The sequence below is a fragment of the Rhinatrema bivittatum genome, chromosome 2, assembly GCF_901001135.1.
Source record: "Rhinatrema bivittatum chromosome 2, aRhiBiv1.1, whole genome shotgun sequence".
NCBI lineage: Eukaryota > Metazoa > Chordata > Amphibia > Gymnophiona > Rhinatrematidae > Rhinatrema > Rhinatrema bivittatum.
The window spans coordinates 415,081,429-415,101,940 of NC_042616.1; the positions used below are offsets into that span (position 1 = coordinate 415,081,429).

Sequence of the window (20,512 nt, forward strand, 5' to 3'; positions counted from 1 at the left end):
AGATATTTAAAATGTTAAGAGCGGAAGTGGCAAGGAACAAACTTGAGGCTTTTTGGGGGCCAGTGTTGTCGGAAGATATAGGGAGTTAGAAAAGTGGATTGGAAGACTTTGTACACGTAGGTGGGAAATAATGGAACAAAGCAATCAGCAATCAAATCAAACTAATTAATGTGGATCAATATATATTGCGCAGCTTAGAGTAAAATGATATTGCTGTTTTTCTCTTTTTTTTCCCCTTAAATTTGCTCATTAACTGGTTGAGATTAAGAACAAGGAACATCTGTTTTTCTGTCTGATAAGGTTCAGTGTTTGAATTGTCTGGTGTATGGAGTACCAGGATGCCTAAAGAGCTACAGCTGGGGCATAAATCTTGTCAAAGTTGTGAGTTCTAATTAGACCAACTAGCTTTGAAAAACCTGAATTACAGACAGAAAATGGCAATCACAGGGTCCTTTAGAATTGCCAGAGGGAAAGTTCCAGTAGCCATCCCATAGTCTTTTCTCCAGGTCTGCATCTCTCATTTCACCAGATACATTGACTCACAATTAAGGGAGACTTGTGAGGCAGGTATCTTTGTACAAAATCTATTTATATCTGTTATTACAATGCTATTTACTTTTATTGATCCATGTAAGGTTTGCTGTGATACTGCTTCTTTGCCAATTTCTCATATTCTTATAATATTTAGTAAACCAAGTTTTTGCTTTTACAAATCGTGTTTGTGTGTTCTATGATGTAATAACCACCATTCAGGCCACCACTTACAAGGCATGGAACTCACTTTTATGCTATGGGTAAGATTCAGAGAAATCTCCTTTTGTGGAAGTTTGCATGTCCTGATGCACGTGTTTGCAAAAGAGAATCTTGCCAGCATGTAAAGAACAGAGACAACTGGATATAATTGACTGGTTTTCATCCTTCTTTTTGGGATGCTTGCACACTTCCATGTTGATGAAGTGGTCCAAAGCTGAAAGGTCATGGGCTTTTAGCTACAGCTATGAGGGTTTTTTTCTCCCAAAGCAGAAATACTATCATATTTTGACGATCATTCTCAATTTACTGTGGTTTGTTTTTTTCCAGTCCAAGAATCACAAGGGGGGGTGGTCAATTCTTCTAAATTCTAGAGACTTAGACAGATTTCTGGGAGGAGAATATTTGTTGACTTAGGTGAATACAAATGGTCACTTTTTTTTTTTTTTTTTTAAATTAACAATCCCATGGCTTAGGCATATTTCAAACAAAGCAAATCTTTTAAATGAATTTTAGTCTGGCCCCTGCTCAGAATCACATATGTTATATTCATTACAATATGCATGACTGGTGTTAATTTTTAGACATTCATCAACATCTAGAATTGGACACACGAAACACTCAATGCTCAAACCATGGGGTCAGGATGAACTAATGGCAAGAAGTTTAAAATACTCGACCATATGTGTCATTTGCCACTCTGCTTCATTTAAATACACTAAAAAAGCATTTATGCTGCTCCATATGAATCAATGTGGAAAATCTGACCATGTTTATTTCCATCAGGAATGAAAGTTAAAATAGAAATTGAAGAGTGCTATGCAGATATTAGGGAAGGCTCACATGTATACAGAAAGCAAAAAAAAAAAAAAAATCATACATTTTTCCTTGCCCTCATTGCTTATCAACAATATCCTCACAGACAGCTCATGTTACTTTTTTCTAATCTGAATCTTTAGTGTCCATCAAATACCTCCTAGGATAGGATGCCTTAGAGAGCAACTTAGTGCAGAAAGGGTAGGGGGATGTGGAAACGGATGCTCATTTGTTTCACACAGCATAGGCATGCTCACACTTTAACTGTATGATGTCAAACACACAATGGTACTGAAGAGGCAGATTACAAACTGGATCACTATAAGATGCCCTCCATCCCAGACCCTGAAGGAAATCCTGTGTCCAAAAAAAAAAAAAAAAAGTTGTATATATTTTGTGTTGTAAGTTTCTAGTTTCTATATGACTTATGTCAAGAAGTGCTTTATGTAACAGAAAATCTATGAATGGTGGACTGCGAGTTCATGATTTGTATGAAGGAGGGTCGTGAATGATATACTTGTTCATTAGCCCAGTGCTCTTAACCTTTTTTCCCCGTCATGGAACACCTGACTGATGATATTCATGTGCGTGACACCTTGCACACTACATTTAACAGCTATACTAAAAAAAATCTTAGATATTTTATTGTTGAAAATGATGCAGGAGAAAGATAAAATATTCTTTAATTTCAATAACTTTATAAAATATTAAATGTTATTTTTCACAAAAACTTAATTTTTGCTTACTGTATTAGTGAGAAATCTAGGACTGATATGCATATGCAGCATACAGTTTTATTTTGGGGGGTTTTTTTTTATTACAGACAAACTCATGCATTTCACTGTCAACCTCAGGAAGTTCTGACTCTTCTGGACTTTATACAGAGCAGAGTTGGGAAATTTCCCCTTTCAACTCACCATGTAAAAAATATATTCCAATTCTGGTATCCCCTCAGTAATAGTACTTCAAAATCCATTTCCTTCCAGCCACTTTGTGAAATAACATGAAAACCTGCTAAAAAGATATTTAGAAATGATATAGCAGGCCGGCCATACAATAAGAGTACTAATGCCCTGGACTTGAACAACAACAACAATCTTACCTATGAAAAAGCAAGACTGCAACTATAGAACACAGTACAACTACTATTGGACAAACAAGGCACGCCAGACTGCTCTAGATTCCTACACAGAATCTACATCCTAGTCAGCAGAATCCCTCACCTCTGTCAAACATGCAGAATACAGACTGACTTATTTAATACAGAATAAAAGACCATAAATTATAAACAAGCATACAGAGAAAAACAAACTCCAAGGAGCTAGGCGACATAGTGGATAACACATTGAAATCATCGGTTCAGTGTGCTGCCGCAGTCAAAAAAGCAAACAGAACATTGAGAATTATTAGAAAGGGAATGGTGAATAAAATGGAAAGTGTCATAATGCCTCTGTATCGCTCCATGGTGAGACTGCACCTTGAATACTGTGTACAATTCTGGTCACCGCATCTCAAAAAAGATATAGTTGTGATGGAGAAGGTACAGAGAAGGGCGACCAAAATGATAAGGGGAATGGAACAGCTCCCCTATGAGGAAAGACTAAAGAGGTTAGGACTTTTCAGCTTGGAGAAGAGACGGCTGAGGGGGATATGATAGAGGTGTTTAAAATCATGAGAGGTCTAGAACGGGTAGATGTGAATTGGTTTTTTACTCTTTTGAATAATAGAAAGACTAGGGCGCACTCCATGAAGTTAGCATGTGGCACATTTAAAACTAATCGGAGAAAGTTCTTTTTCACTCAACACACTAACTCTGAAATTTGATGCCAGAGGATGTGGTTAGTGCAGTTAGTGTAGCTGGGTATAAAAAAGGATTGGATAAGTTCTTGGAGGATAAGTCCATTACCTGCTATTAAGTTGACTTAGAAAATATCCACTGCTATTACTAGCAACAATAGCATGGAATAGACTTATTGGGTACTTGCCAAGTTCTTATGGCCTGGATGCACCACAGGATGCTGGGCTTGATGGACCCTTGGTCTTACCCAGTATGTAGTTTCCTCATGTTCTTTTGGGCTTTCAGCTCAATTAGAACAGCATCATGAACCTTCAAGAATAGCTACTCAGTTTTTCCCTTCTTCGGATATGCTCAGATAGATTGAGGCAGACTGCAGTTCCCTTCAGAACTTGGCATAAGCATATTCTTAGCCAACCAGTAGGTGGCACAGTTGTGCGATGGCTTGAATTCCTGTGGATTGTGAACCTCTTCATAAAAGCCCCGAGATTTATATAAAAGAGATTGTGTATTCTGGGTATTAGTGTTAACTAGATAAAGATCTAAACAAGCAATGGTTTGTAAAATGTATTGCCTCAGATACTTGAACACAAATACTAATGGAAAGCTCACAAATTGCAAATGGTATTTTGAAATAGAAAATGAGTAGGGGGCTGCTCTTCTGAACAGGGTCGGCAAGAAGGTGTAAATGTGTGTGTAGATAAGCTATTTCACACAGGTCTCCAGTGCAAGCCTGCCACTAGTTCCACAGGTTTGCAGTTTAAAAAAATATGGGATTGCTACAGACTGATTGCGCATATCTCAGTCCCACATTCATTACAACCTTCCTGCCAGCTTATCCAAGAGGAGTCCTTCAACACACCTGTCTCAGGGTACCAATAATTTATTTAAAAGAATGTATTATTCGCATTCTACAAAGATTGAAGCAAGGTACAATAAAGAAGGAAGAGTATGAAGTGAAAATGGCAGAGGAGTAGAAACGTACAGCCCAAGTCAGGTTTTCTTATAAGTCTGTGTCTAGCCAGAGAAGCTAAAGCTCTTTTTTTTTTGCAGGGGGATGGAACTAGTAGTGCTGCTGCTTTTTTTTTTTTTTTGATTCACACACCCTCCACAGCACTTCTCCATCTCCAGTTTCTACCTGAAGATACAGTTCTCAAGCAGGTGCCCAATTTTTAATATAAAATAAAGCTACATGTTCTAACTATACGCTTTTATCTATATATAAAAGGCTTGTGTCGTATCAGTCACATTGTCATGTCTGTTTGGCCACCAGATGGCACCCAAACACTGGATAATCACTGTGCAAAGACAATCTGCTCTGTCTGCAAAGCCCTATCAGGCTTCCACACAGACACAGGCAGAGACATGCACATAGGCAGACAGGAGCACACAGACACCCAGGTCCAGGCCCCTACAGACCAGACTACCCAAGCAAGGCCAGGCACTTTTTGTTACTAGAGTATATAGACAAATGATGGTGTTATGACTAGAACATACAGAGAACAAGATGAATCACTGGGATGCAAGTTCCATTCCCTGGTGTCAACACCATGAGCCTTCCTGTCACCGTTCAACCAACAGTCTTGATTACAGGCATGGACAAATATCTACTCTCCCTTTCAAAAGCTTAAACAGAGTTCAATTTCTAGAAATATGCTGTTAAGAATCCACATTAGTGGTTGTATAGAATAGATTTCACTGGTCTACAGCCAAAATGCTTCAGAAATGAATATAGTCAAACTATATTAAATCTGGGTCACTGAAAATGAAAATGCTTAAAATTGTTGATTGGCTTTAGTTTAAGATACATTACTTGGTCAGTATATACAACTTTTGACTTGGGAATTACGGTGGATAACTGTAAAGTGAAAGGATCTCAAATTAAACCATAAGTGACTAATATATATCTTTGACTGAATCTATGAATAAATCTATGACCTGTTTGGACAGTACTTGCTTTTTGGGCATAACAATAAATGATGCAATCAAACTTATTGCATCATGCATGATATGAATTGCATTATGTTATTCCTAGAAGTCATAGATGTTGCAAATCATAACTCAGTTTACATCATTTTGTTGAGCAAATTGCCCTATGCCCTAGATCAGCTTTAGAAATTATACAGTGTCATTTGCAGTGTTTGATTTTGATTTCTGTCTGAACAGGATCAGAGATGCCTCGTACTTGTGTGAACAATGCAGATCACTTCTGCTAGGTTTGTGAAGAGACTTTTGCATCACAAAAGTACAGTATAACCGCTGTTAAAAAAAAAGCCTACCACCTGCATTTTGGATGCAAAATTGGAGATCAGGACAAGAATTGGGGACCACACATATACTGCAATACTTATGCAACAAATCTTCACCAATGATTGAACAGGAAAAGGAAATCTATGCCTTTTGCAGTGCCCAATGATTTGGAGAGAGCATACAGATCTTTTTTTGCATTTTATTCCACAAAACTGCAGAAAAGTGGGCAATGAGTATGGCAAGCGAATTTACCAATATACTGCAACAATGGAAAAATGGGACAAATGGAGCCCATCAATGCAGACTATTACTGGATGAGAAATGTTCCATTTAATGAATACAAGAGACAAGCCAAGAACCACTGAGTAGCCACTAAATAAGCACTTAACCATATATATATATATATATATGCATATTAGTTTTTGGCCTTTTGTTTCAAGGTAAATTTTATTTCTATAATCCTTTTGCTGATTTAAGTTTTAAAGTGTTACATAAACAGCAACCACATACAAAAAACCTACCATCCTCCCTACGGCAAGAATCTTGCTCCAAATAATTTAAACAAAACTTGAAAACCCACATCTTCAAGCAGGCATACACCTAACACCTCATTCTAACTCATATGACTTTCTGACTTTATTCTTGTAAATACTTATACTGTTAGTATCAATCGTACCATTATATTGTCATGTGCTTTATTTTAATTTTATGTAATTTTATGCATATCGTTCTCTTTTTCACTGTAAAGCTCTTTTAGCTGCATTCTGTTTATTGTGAACCGATGAGATGTTCCCAACGTTCATCGGTATATAAAAACTTCTAAATAAAATAAATAAATAAATAAGCCTGTTTACAATTTTGATTAAAATTCTATTATCTACACAAAACAAATGTAAAATATCATTGAAACAGCAGCCAATCAGCTGGTTTAATTATATCTGAGTTCAGCACATCAACATCAATAAAAATTTGTCTACTCTGATATGTTCTTTGAATAAAAGACATCGCAAATGTTTTATACAATCCTTCTCCACATAAAAAAATGATTTTATACACCCAGTGGCTATAGAAAGTCTACACTTCAAACATTTTTCACATTTTGTTGTGTCAGTGTATCAGACTTGCATGTATTTAAAGGAGAAATTTAATCTTACCTGTTCATTTCCTTTCCTTGAATCCCAGCAGACCAGTATAGATGTGAAGATTTATTCCACCCTACCAGCAGGTGAAGACAGAGGTTCCTAAACCCCTTATTTCTGCTATAGAGCAGTGGTTCCCAAGCCTGTCTTGGGGGACCTCTCCCATCCAGCCATACTTTCAGGATACCTCAATGAATATGTATGAGAAATCTACAAACAATGGAGACAATTCATGCAAATCTCTCTTACATATTCATTGTGGATATCCTGACAGGCCGACCAGCTGGTGGGCCCCCAGGTCAGGTTTGGGAACCACTGCTGTAAAGGATAATGCAGCCCAGTTAATTGCTTGCTTTGCTCGGGGCAAGTGTCAGGGGTCTGGTCAGGTCCGCCTTCCCCAGGGCGGTGGACGTAGCTGACTGGTGAAAGTTGCTGAGTCCCCTGATGTTGCTGTACATGGAATTTACCCTGGAGCTCCCCCCCCCCTGCTTATTGTCTTTGTCAATTACCACAACCAGGGCAGGGCCCAGGCAAGCAGCTGAGTGATGGTAGATCCCTGGGGCAGGTTCAGTGTGGGCGAGTGTATTCTGTGCTGAAAGCGATGTCCACTGGACTGGAAGTAACTGTATTGCCCACAGGTACGCTGGCTGCGGACCATCTGCCCCTGGAAGGAGTAGGTTCTCTCTCATCTCCTGGGAGAGGGGCAACATGGGGATCAATCCCTCCCCGATCCCACCGGAAGGTGAATCAATAACGGGTGGCGCGCTCCTGCAAGGTACTTCATGGATCTTTCCTGTCTTGAGCACGGGTTTCTCATGGTGTTGTTGATCCTGGGAGTGTATTTGAGGTTTCAGTATTGGAGCTGGTTGGGTCCTCAGAGGACCGCTGCTGGCACGGGTTGCGCTGTCTGTCGCAATTCTGGAATTGCTGCGGCTCCCTGGATGGTTGGTATGGTTGCAGGCGAAAAAGAGGGTAGGCTTTACCCTCACGCGTTTGCAACATCCGAGGAGTTGGATAAAATCTTCTGAGTTGTTGCTCTCCTGGAGAAGTCAGAGACTGGATCGCAACATTTTATTCTTTTAATTGAGTCACCGTCTTCCGTAACTTATCTCCAAACAGGTTATCAGGAACGTAGGGAAGGTCAGCAAGCTTTTCATTAACATCTTCCCTGATGGTACTCGCCCATAGTCGGGCCAAGTGTCGGGCCGTGATGGCTCCTGCAGAAGTCCTTGCTGAGGTATTGAATGCTTCGTAGATCGTGCAAAGCAAATAGCACAGTCCTTCCTCAATCGCATGCAACTGTGGGGGGGGGGGGGGGGGGATTGCCCTCTGGGTCAGCAGCCATCATCACCAGCTTTAACAACGGAAGGCATTCGTATAAGTATTGGGTGATGTACGATTGATACTGCTGAATCTTCGCAAACGTGATTTTGGCAAAACTATCCAGATATTGTTCTCTTCGGTTCAGCAATGTTCCCACATCATCCCATGCCGACTTCTTTATAATTTGTTCAATGATAGTCCACTTCAAATCCTCAAAATGATAGCATGTTCCGTACAATGATTAACTAATGGTGCTGTTATCACTCTGTTATTTATACGGGATCTGTGCTCCATTAGTCTTACTTTTATAGGTCTATTTGTGCGTCCTGGATTTTGAGGATTTGAAGTGGACTATCATTGAACAAATTATAAAGAAGTCGGCATGGGATGATGTGGGAACATTAAAAACTGAAGTGCCCATTGGGTTAAATGACCAAATTGATTGATTGTCTCTCCTCTGAACCTTAGTTTGTTTCTTGGGGGGGAGGGGTATCGCATTTCAGCCATGTTGAGAGTCACGTGATGGAGTCCCTTTAAACCGGGACGCCGAACAAGGGAGAGCGGGTCCGCCATTTTTTGAAAAGGAGAGCGTGGAGGAGCAGCGTTGAGGCGAGCTCAGTACAAACTTTAATGAAGACACGAAAGAACGGTTGACAAGTAATCGTAATATGCATCGTTTGAGTGGCTTCCCCTGATGAAGAACATTCGAAACGGGGCCTTGTTGGGGCAAGTGCCGCTACGGAGAAACTTTGAGAACTGCAAACATTGAGATAAGTGGGATTTTGTGCTCTAGTTTAATATTCTGGCGACCTGGCATTCTTTGTTCGATGTATAGGGTTTTCACACTCAATTTTCATAAACAGAACTAAAAAATGAAAACAAAATTAATATCTGCAAAAACTATATAAAACCTACACACATTTGAAGAAATCTTTGGAAATTAAAAGCAAAATAAAAATAGGGCAGGGTGGACGGTGGTGCTCATGATTAAACAAAAAATTGCATACAAGGCACTAATAGTTGAGTGCTCTTGGTAGTTTATGAAGCATTACCATACATCCAACATATTTTACAAAAATTATGTTAGGAACTAATGGTTTTTGGGTGTGAGTTCACATAGGAATTTTAATAAATTTAATGAAAATAAATAAATTCAATTAAAATTTAAATTTAAAAAAAATACAAAGAGTAGGTTAGGTGTGGGTTTTGAATGGTGGAACTATGGATGAGCATGGGATATACTTTTTTTTTTTAAATAAACTTGGAATAATTTTACTTCATCTGCAATCTGATCACCTCTTGTTCCCTTTTCCAGATCATTTATAAAAATATATTTAAAAGCACCAGTCCCAGGACAGATTCCTGGGGTGCTCCACTATTTACCTTCCTTCACTGAGAAAACGGACCATCAAGTCCTACTCTACAATAGGACATTACCTCCTACCCCATGACTTTTTTATTTTCTCAGGGGTTTCACGAGGGTCTCTGTCAAATACCTGCTGAAAATCCAGGTATAATATATGCACTAGCTCACCATTAATGCATGATTATTCCCTTTAAAATAAAATGTAGAATGCCGAGGTAAGACTTTCCTTGGGTAAATCCAAGTTGGCTGTATCCCATTAAACCATGTGTGTGCGCAGTGATTTTGTTCTTTACAATAGTTTCTATGATTTTCCCGGTACTGACATCAGGCTCACGACTAGAGCCCTTTTTAAACGAACTAAGGCAGTCACTGACTTCCCAGGAGGGTCCTGGATTAGTCTAGCAGGATTCAAGAAAAGTAATCTAACAGATAAGCCAATTTACCTTATCTGCTAGATCTGTCCAGATATGTGGGAAATACCCAAGCACATACTAACACTAGGAAGACAGGGCTGCCTTAAAAAAGCTGCCCCAAACACTACATCTATTTTAGTTTGTACATCCAATATATAATGTTTAATGAAGGAATATTAAAAGACTAAGCGGCTGCCTTACAAAATGTCCTCCAAAGCAAGAGCTGTACTCTCTGCCCGAAAGGAAGCCTGAGCTCTTGTGTAACGAGCCGGAAGAGTCTTCAGAAGCTGCCAACCCTGGAGTAAACAGACAGAGGAAATGGTTTTCTTAATCCATCTAGGACAGTGGTTCCCAACCCTGTCCTGGGGAACCCCCATGGAGTTGGGTTTTCAGGATATCCACAATGAATATGCATGAGAGAAAATTTGCATGTGATGAAGGCAGTGCACACATTCTTTCATGCATATTCATTGTGGATAACGTGAAAACCTGACTGGCTGGGGGATCCCCAGGTCAGGGTTGGGAACCACTGATCTAAGACAAAGACAACTTAAGAGCTCCCCAACAAATAGCACAGCTTATCACTTTTTAAAAAATAATTAGCTATTTTTAGTTACCTACGCTTACCATGAAATTCCTCATAACATAAGATTTACCATACTGGGTCAGACCAATGGCCCATCAAGCCCAGTATCCTGTTTCCAACAAATCACAAATACCTGGAAGGACCCTAAAAGGTCAAAAGATTCCCTGTTGCTTATCTCAGAATGCTGGAAGAAGAATCTTTGATTTAGATGAAAGGTAGACACAATGTTTGGTAAGAAAGAAGGTATCTGCTGAAAGGAGATGAATTCCATGGAAAATAACAGACAAGGGTCGCTGCCACATAAGATCTTCAACTCCAAAGTATGTCAGGCAGAGCAAAAGGCCACCACAAAAACCATCTTCAACAAGATCTTTTAGGAAAGCTTGTTTGATCTGTTTGAAAGGGGGACCTACTAGAGGTAGGTCCCCCTTTCAAACAGGGGGACCTACCTCTAGTAGAGTTTAAGAACCAGATTAAGTTCCCACTGAGGAACAAGTACCTTATTAGGAGGAAAATACATTCCACCGCATGAAGGAAACGAGTCATCCAGGTGGGCTGCATCTTAATGAACCCTGAATCTGAACTTTGGAATAAGAGATTTTCCGCTACCTGGACCTTCAAGGCAAGAGGCGGAGAAAGCTTCCAAAACAATGGAAGGAGGCCTCAAGGCAAAACAAGGATGCTGCTCAAGCCAAGCAATCACCCCACCGACCACTGTTCAACCTAACCTCCTCTGCCATCAGCCTCCTCCAGCCCATGGCTCTCTCCCACTTTTTTTCCCTCCCAAGCTTTATCAAGAACCTAACGTCCAAGGAAAGAAAAATAGGAGGGAGAGGGAGAGAAAGGGTAAGGGCAAACCCCCAGAGAGAAGCTCACAAGGAGGATCCCTCCTAAGCTAGCCCAGGTTCAACCAGGCCCTGCAGGGATCCTGGAAGCCAAATAATTGGGCTTGCCCAACCCAGAAAACAAGATCTTGGAGCCTGGCCCAAACCTTGCTCAACTAGGAAAATAGTCAAGAGAACTGTTTCGCTAGGAACCAGACTCTCCTCAACCATTGTAAAACAAAGTGTTTTCCTAGGAGCAAAACAGTGAAAAGTTCCACCAGCTGAGGAAACAGGCCTAAACCTGAGCACTAGGAATCCTGCTTACTAGATACAGAATATTGGCAATTAAATGCCTTGCTGTGCTATTCTATATAGCAGTGGTCGGGGGAGGGAATTTTTGTGGTCCTCTGTATCCACCTGTTAGGGTGGTATAAGCCTACATATCTGAATTAGTTTAAGCAAGATAAAGAATGAGGATACTTTTCCCCATTCAACACATACGCAATATCTTTCAGAGCCAAAAATGTTTTACTGGGGGACAAAAGATATGTATCAAAAAAAAAAAAAAAAGAATCATGAGTTCAGCTGGACAAGTCTCTATTCTTTGAGTCAATACTTGGTGGAAGCATCTTTGGCTGCAATTACAGCTATGAGTCTGTTGGGATAGGTATCCATCAACTTTGGTCTAAAATTGACAAATCTATGTGCACATTCTTCTTTTTGTAACTGTTCAATCTGTAAGGCTCCTTGGGGAACGCTGATGGACAGCAATCTAAGTCATGCCACAGATTTTCAACTGGATTGCAGTAGAGTCTGACTGGGACATTCCAAGACATTTATCTTTTTTTTGTTCTTTAGCCACTCCAGTATGTAGCTTTGGCTACGCATGTTGGATCACTGACAAGCTGAAAAGTGCAATTCCATTCCAGTTTCAGCTTTCTTGTAGAAGGTAAGTGGTTTTCCTCAAGGATTGCTGTACTTTTCTCCATTCATAGACCCTTTCATCCTGCCAAGTGTCCCAGTCCTTGCTAATGATTAACATGCCCATAACATGATTGTTGCCAAAACCATGCTTTACAATAGGGATGGTGTTTTCTGGGTGATATACTGTGTTGGATTTGTGTCAAACTTAATGCTTTGCATTCAGGTCGAAAAATTTCTATTTTAGTTTCATCAGACCACAAAACTTGATTCCACATGGCCTCGAACAATTTGTTTGGTAATGAGAGCGGAATATCAAGATGTTGTAAATAAATACAGTATCCCGAGTTTTCCCCTGCATACTTCAAACAGGATTCAAGGTGGGCTTTGAATAATGCCTCTCTTGTCACTCTACCATACAGGCCAGATATGTAGACTACTTAGGATATTGACACATGCGCACTTTGATTATGGAGGCCAATAGCAACTACAAAAGTTACAGGATTCCATGGCCAAAACTGGTCCGTCTCCTTGCTTGATCATTAAGTTCAGAGGAGAGCCTGAATTAGGAAGGGTCCATACACTTTCCACTTCTTAATTGTATCCATGTCATTTTCTAAGGAACACTAGAATATATTTTTCAATTGGCAGTGGCATGGTAGGATGTGTAGCTATATAGAACAAACACTGGGAAGTAAAATGCACTAAACCAGTGTTTGTTCTATATAGCCACACATCCTACCATGCCACTGCCAATTGAAAAATATATTCTAGTGTTCCTTAGAAAATGACATAGATTTCAGAATGGAGTGTAGTCTTTTTACAGCCACTGTATGGAAAAACAGCCTAATACTCCCATCTATCCATATTTACAAATATATTTCTCTACATAGTGTATATATGTACATATACTAACATTATGTAGTCTATTCCATAAATTCCACAGACTGAATACATTTTATTCTGCCCCCTCCTTTAATCCATGCCTTGCAACAGGAATAACCACTTAGAAATAGGTGCCTTTCCACTCATAATCATAACTAGTTCAACAGTATAGAGCACTTACCCTCATAGCAGTCCCGCACTGTGTCAAAGTAAACATAGTACTGGTCGTTGGTGAAGAACAGAAGACTAAGCCACGAGTCAAAAGCATAGATAGGCACAATAAACAAAATACGGACAATATAGCGCTGCTCGTTGGGACAGCTGTAACAGCGTAAGTGCATGTAGATCTAAAATGGAGAAGCAAGAAAACTGAATTAGATTATTGGTTGACACTCATCTGAAAACATCTTCTGTAGGTACTAACATATACAAATATCTCACATTTAAAAAGTGTCATTTTTACACAGTGAAAAATTAGAAAAGTATATCCCATCACAGTGCACTGGAGAGGTACATGCTGGTCCATTACCAGAAATGAAACTGAGTTCAATGGGACAATAGGTAAGTAGTAATGCAGTATTCACTTAATCTACTAGAGGATTAATCAATCATCTCAGATTCTATTATAATAAACATATACACAAAAGGGATACAAATTTCATTAATAAGTTTATTGATATTCTATGACAAGCTTGTGACAAGCATGGTTTTGATTCAATTGGGCAATGTATTATGAAGTTCAATACAAGGCATATTAGTTAATTTGGAATCTAAGAAATTGTGCTAAATCTTAGTAGTTTCATCTTAAAAACATTTGAAACAAATATGCAAAATCAAGCAAAAGTTATATTTAAACATCTGATATTCCATCTTTACCTAAAGGTAAGCATAAGGACGATTACATAAAAATTAAACAATGAGCATATAAATCTTGCATACATACAGATACAAGGTAGATTGCAAGTAAGATACCTTGGGTACAAGTGATGTATATAAACAGATAAGAAGTGAGCTACGTTGGGTAGCAGTAAAGTGAGTACACTGGTTCTAAAAAAAATATATACACTTTAATATATATTGTAAAGTGTATATAAGCTGAATCTTGTCTTCCTTCTTTATCCAAACAGTAATGAGCTGCAAAAGTGTGAAAAGAATTCCATGTTGCAGCTTTACATATGTCAAGAACTGGCACTGAACAATAGTGTGCTACTAGGGTTGACATTGCTCTTACTGAATGCACCTTTACTCGTCCTTGGAGAGGAAGGCCTGCCTTTTAATAGCAGAACTCTATACAATCTGCTAGCCAGTTGGAGAGAGTTTGTTTGCCCACTGGATCAAAAGAAACAGAGTTGAGTGGATTTCCTGTGGACTGCAGTGCGGTCTAAATAGTATGCTAGCGCACGTTTACAGTCCAAGGTGTGCAAAGCCCTTTCACCTTGGTGAGAGTGAGGTCTTGGGAAGAATATGGGCAAAACTATGGATTGGTTCAAGTGGAATTCCATAACTACCTTGGGAAGGAATTTTGGATGTGTACGGAGAACCACTCTGTCCTGTAGGAATTTTGCATAGGGTGAGTATGTGACAAGTGCTTGTAACTCACTAACCCTTCTAGCAGATGTAATGGCTATTAGAAAGATAGTCTTCCATGTGAGAAATTTAACCTCGCAGGAATTCATGGGTTCAAAAGGAGAACGCATGAGCCTTGTTAGCACTAAATTAAGGTCCCATTCTGTGACTGGTGGCCGCATTGTGGTTTAAGGTGAATTAAACCTCTCATAAATCTACTGACAAGAGGTTGCACAGATACTGATGTATCTCCTATTGTATGATGGTAAACTGAGATTGCACTTAAGTGTAATCTTACGGACGAGGTCTGGAGACCAAAGTCTGAAAGGTGCCATAGTCCAGTAAAGAGGATATGGAGCAGGAAAAAGTGTCTATGTCTTTTTGTGTGCACCACAAGGTGAATCTTTTCCACTTCGAGGAATAATTCTTCCATGTGGAGGGTTTACGTGAAGCTACATTAGCGGAAAGACTGAGTGGTTGTAAGATCAAGCTTTCAACATCCAGGCGGTCAGAGATAGGGATTGAAGGTTAGGGTGACACAACCTGCCCTGGTCCTGAGTTATGAAAGTGGGTGCTGTGCCCAGGCGAATTGGCTCTTTGATTGATAGGTCGAGAAGTATGGGAAACCACATTTGTCGAGGCCAATGTGGGGCTAAGAGTATCATTGACCCCTTGTCTTATTGTAGCTTCACTAGAGTTTTGGCTATTAGCAGTATCGGGGGATACGCGTATAGAAGACCTGAGTTCCAAGAGCGAGCAAAGGCGTCCTTGGCTGGCTGGTGTTTCTGTTTAGAGAGCAGAACCTGTCCACTTTGTGATTCAGGTCTGATGCAAAGAGATCTATAATTGGTTGTCCCCAACGTTGAAATATCCTGGTCACTACTAAGGGATCCAGGGACCATTCGTGAGGTTGGAACTGACTGAGGCAATCTGCAACTACATTGTGAATGCCTGCTAGATAAGTGGCCAGGAGAAACATGGAGTGTGTCAGGGCCCAGTCCCAAATTTGTGCGGCTTCTTGACAAAGGAGATACGAACCTGTACCCCCCTGTTTGTTCAGATACCACATGGCGACTGTGTTGTCTGTTTGAATCAGAACAGTCTTGTGTGAAAGGCAGTCCTTGAACTTATAGCTCAAAGTTCCAGGAAATTTATTTGAAATGTTACTTTAAGTTTTTGTCCAAGTACCCTGGGTTTGGAGATTGGCTATGTGAGCTCCCCAACCTAAGGTGGATGCATCTGTAGTTAGAGTTATCTGTGGAACTGGTTGTTGAAAAGGAAGGCCTTTGCGCAAGTTGTTCCTGTTTTCCCACCAAAGGAGAGATGAACGTAGCTGGTGGGTGATTTGAACTGGAGACGACAGTGGTTGAATTGCTTATATCCATTGTGATCTCAATGTCCACTGGGATACTTGCATGGCTAATCTGGCCATAGGAGTGACATGAACTGTGGAGGCCATGTGACCTAGTAAAGTTAGAAACTGATGAGCTGTCGCCTGTTTCTGCAAGCGTAGTGAGTTTGCCAATAAGGAGAGCGTTTCCGCCCGATCTTTGGGTAGGAAAGCTCTTGATAGGATGGTGTTCAATTCTGCTCCGATGAATTGAAGTAGGTGAGACGGGGTGAGATGGGACTTTTGGTAATTTATGAGAAAACCGATCGAGTGGAGCAGAGTGATTGTTCGTCTGAGAGAAGCAAGAGCTCCTTGTTGAGATTGACTTCTGATGAGCCAGTTGTCCAGGTATGGGAAAACGTGTACACTTTCTTTGTGTAAGTGTGCTGCTACCACTGCTTGGCATTTCGTGAATACTCTGGGTGCTGAGGCAAGTCGAATGGTAGTATCCTGTATTAGAAATGCTGTTGACCCACCAGGAAATGCAGATACTTGCGATTGAGGAGGGAATATGGGAATGTGAGCATAAGCGTCTTGTAGATCCAGAGAACAAAGCCAGTCTCCTGTCTGAAGAAGGGGAAGCATTGTGCCTAAAGAGACCATCCTGAATTTTTCTTTCCGTAGAAATTTGTTGAGATTTCTGAGGTCTAGGATGGGATGTAGGCCTCCCGTTTTCTTTGGAATGAGGAAATAACGGGAGTAGAATCCTCTGTCCTGCTGAGGCCGGGGTACCGGTTCTACGGCTCTGGCTCTCAGAAGGGTGGATAATTCTGCTCGCAGATGAAAGATGTGATTTTCGTTTAGCGAAAGAGGCTTTGGAGGAGAGTCTTTTGGAATTGATAGGAAATTGAGTTGATAACCTCGTGATATTATTGAGAGTACCCATTGGTCTGTTATCTGAAACCAATGGTTGTAGAAGAAAGAGACTCGACCTCCTACTGGTATGTTTGGATTGGGATTGTGGAGATGGCTTTTGCTCTCTGGTGTTGCCTCAAAAACCTGCAGCTGGTCCTGTCTGTGCTGGTGGTTGGGGCCTAGTAGTTCTAGGTTGTCTGGCTTGAGATCTCTGCTGTGGACGGGAAGATCTGCCCCTAGATGCCGGTGGTTAATATCTCCTCGGTCTGTAGTACGGCTTTCCTTGGTTGGCGATGGGACACTGAAGAGGAAGAGTCTTGTGGTACCGCAGATAACTTGACACAGTGTCTCTGTATGTTCTTTAAGTTGGGCCACTGCGTCCTACAACTTTGACTCAAACAGGTTGTCGCCCACGCAGGGCAAGTCCACCAATTTATCCTGTACCTCAGGCCTGAGGTCAGAGGCTTTTAGCCAGGTCCAGCGGCATGGACTGATCCCAGAAGCTGCAACCCTTGAAGAGGTTTCGAAGCTGTCGGAAGCAGCACGGACCTCATGTTTTCCAGCTTCTAGTCCTTTATGGACAATTGCCTGAGCTGCATCTTGATATTGTTGAGGTAAGGAATCCATGAGTTCCTGTATTTGTTTCCAGAGATTCCTCTGGTATTGCGTCATGTAGAGTTGGTAAGATGCTATTCTGGAATTCAGCATTGCTGCTTGGTATACTTTCCTTCCGGGAGTCTAGGAAACGATGGTCCTTCCCTGGTGGTGTAGACGAATGAGGTCATACCCTTTTAGATTTTTTCTGAGCCGACTCGACCACTACTGACTGGTGTGGTAGTTGTGCCTTTTGGTAATCAGGGACATGCTGTACGAGATATGCAGTGTCCATTCTCCTATTGACTGGCAGAACGGAACATGGATGTTCCCACAGTCTATGTTGTAACTCCAATAGGACCTCATGGATAGGAATGGCTAGGACTTCCTTGGGTGGATCCACAAATTGAAGGACTTCTAATGTTTGCTGTCTTGTATCCTCTTCAGACACTAATTTAAAAGGGACTGTGTCTGCCATGTCTTTTATGAAAATAGTGAAGGATAAGCCTTCTGGTGGGACTTTTTCCTTCCTTCAGGAGGAGATGACTCAGACATGAAGCTTTCAGATGAAAAATCTGTATTTTTCTCCTCCCAGGAGTCATATGGTACATGTTTGGAAGGAGAAGTAGGAGGAGACCTCGGTGGAATTGATGGAACCACTGGTCTGAATAGTCCTGAAGGTCCTGGTTGAGGTTCAAGTGGGAACTGGTCAGAATATCTCCTACCCCTGCAGACTTAGTAGGAAGAGGTTGTGATGGCATGGCACCGATGAGGACAGAGTTTATCCATGAGCAGTTGAAAAATTGAAATGTCCTGCTGCACCGGAGTCCCTGGCGTGGGTACTGGTATCGGGAACGGCATCGGGATTGGCGGCATTGGTCCCGGTATCTGTGTTTGCTTTGTCTTCGGGGATGGCCCCGGCATCGGCACCGGCATAGACAATGGTGCCTGCTTCGGTGAGGGTATCAGCATCTGTGTTGATGGTAGATATTCTTGGAGCGCTTCTCGCACCGCCTGGCGGATGAACCCGCTCAGTTCCTCCGTAATAGCTGATGCAAGCAGAGCAGCTATACGTGGTGGCGGTGGAGGCGCCATCGGCTCTACCACAGGGCCCTGTGGTGGCTCGATGTCCGGCACCCCGAGGGGTGGGGAACACCTCTGTGTCGAAGGCCTCTGTGTCTCCTTTAGACGAGGTCTCTTGGCTCTCGACTGCTCCGGCAATAGCAAGGCTTCCGGAATTGAATGTCAATGCCGATGTTTCGAACATTGCTCCGTGGCTTTTTCAAGGACCGATACTGACTTTGTTGATGCCGCGGACGGGAATCGGTGACTATCAGTCCCCTGAGCCCTCGAGACAATGCTTTTTAATCATTAGCCTTTTCGACGTGCCGGCCGAAGACAAATGGGTGAACATCGATGTGGAAGGTAAAAGCTGGATGTGGAAAAGGTGTACCATCTTTTCCTGACATGCTTTTCGACCTTTAGCAATCATAGCTGCACATTTTGGGCTCGATGAGACATCATGGGACTGACCCAAACAAACAAAGAACACACTCAAGGTGTGATCAGTAATAGACATTGTTCGATTACATTTGGGGCATTTTTTTAAAACATGTGGCCATAACAGTGACGGCCGATGGATATCTGACTAAACGTTTTGTAAACTCAAAAAGAGTTGGAAGAAATGTTCTACTCACCAGCCAGTGGTTGAAGAGAGACCCCGATGTGGGAATGAGAAAAAGTGAAATTTTAATCTGATTTTTAAACAGAATTGTGTGAAAAAATTCACACAGGACTCCTGCTCCGCGATGCTAAAAGCAGCGTGGAAAAACGAAGACTGAAGGGAGACCCCTGTGGCTCGAGGAATCATGGCATGCTGGGCATGCTTAGTGTGCCAGTCAAAAGTTTCTAGAAACTGACAAAGTTTTCCGTGATAGGGCTCCGTCAGTGACGTCACCCATATGTGAGGACTAGCATCCTGCTTGTCCTGGAATAACTACCTAAACAGCCAAACTTTGACTATGGCTTAGAAAAGCTACTCTATAGGGGGGATTGCTACCACTCTGGTTCCCAGCTTTATCAGGCACTGCTGTGAACACTCCAGGCTTCATCCTTTGAGAGCTCTTTATCATCAGGCAGCCAGCCACATGCCATAGGAGCACACTCCTGACTTTTCCCCCTACCTTTTTTTGGTATGGTAAAGAAGAGGAAGGGGAAAATTGGATTTTCAGCAGTTGCCACAACTCCGGTGAGTGGCCCTCTAGACTCATTTTCCTCATTTGAATATGCCAATTTCTGTGGATTTTGCAGAGACTTCTAGTGAAGCCACTAAGTTCCAGAGCTCCTACACCTCTCACTCCCCCTGGGGGTTAATGGAAGATCATTCATCCTCCCAGCCCAAAGCAGCTACTTTGGGGCAGAATAGAGACTAATCCCTCTGGAGGAACTGGTTTAAACAATGCAAGCTTTCTAACTATTTCTGAACCACCTATACCCTCGGATGATAGGATGGTAGTAATGTCTATCCTAGAAATAGTCTTGTCTGGAGGCGTATGTACAGGTGTTGATGTCCTTATTCCAACAGCTGTTATTCAATCATCAGCTTTAGAACTCTCACGATCTGCTGATTGCTATTCTGAGCCTAACAAAGTCACCTTAAAAGACATTTGGAAAGTGGTAACCCCAGTAACAGTTGTGTAATTTTTCTGTCCAAACCACTCCTTAACTGATCGATTTGGATGGCGAAATCAATATGACAAATAATTTGACATCTATTTCAGAAATAGTTGCAACACTGCAATCTTCAAATGTAATTAATTTGAAAGATTGTTTAATGATTCACAATAAATTAGAATTATTGGAGAACAATTTCAGGATAGAGAAATTAAATAGCGAATTTTCCTAAAACTCATCTGTTGTCACTTGAAGAGTTATTTAGAAAATATACTAAGGAAAATTCACAGATAATACAAGATATTATATCTGTCTAGATCGTATTGTGTTTCTGAGTTTAAAAGGAAGGTCAGAGATGAAGGGAGT

The 20,512-nt window shown here is 41.2% G+C and overlaps 1 protein-coding gene across 7 annotated transcripts in view; it reads right to left on the reverse strand.

Annotated features, from left to right (window-relative positions):
* Positions 1–20,512, reverse strand: part of TMEM184B (transmembrane protein 184B) — a 269,118-nt gene that overhangs the window by 207,685 nt on the left and 40,921 nt on the right. For all 7 annotated transcript variants that reach the window (XM_029590165.1, XM_029590170.1, XM_029590168.1 and 4 more), the window contains one exon: positions 13,250–13,415. In XM_029590165.1, the coding sequence (XP_029446025.1) occupies positions 13,250–13,415 (166 nt within the window). The remainder of the gene's footprint in view (positions 1–13,249; positions 13,416–20,512) is intronic.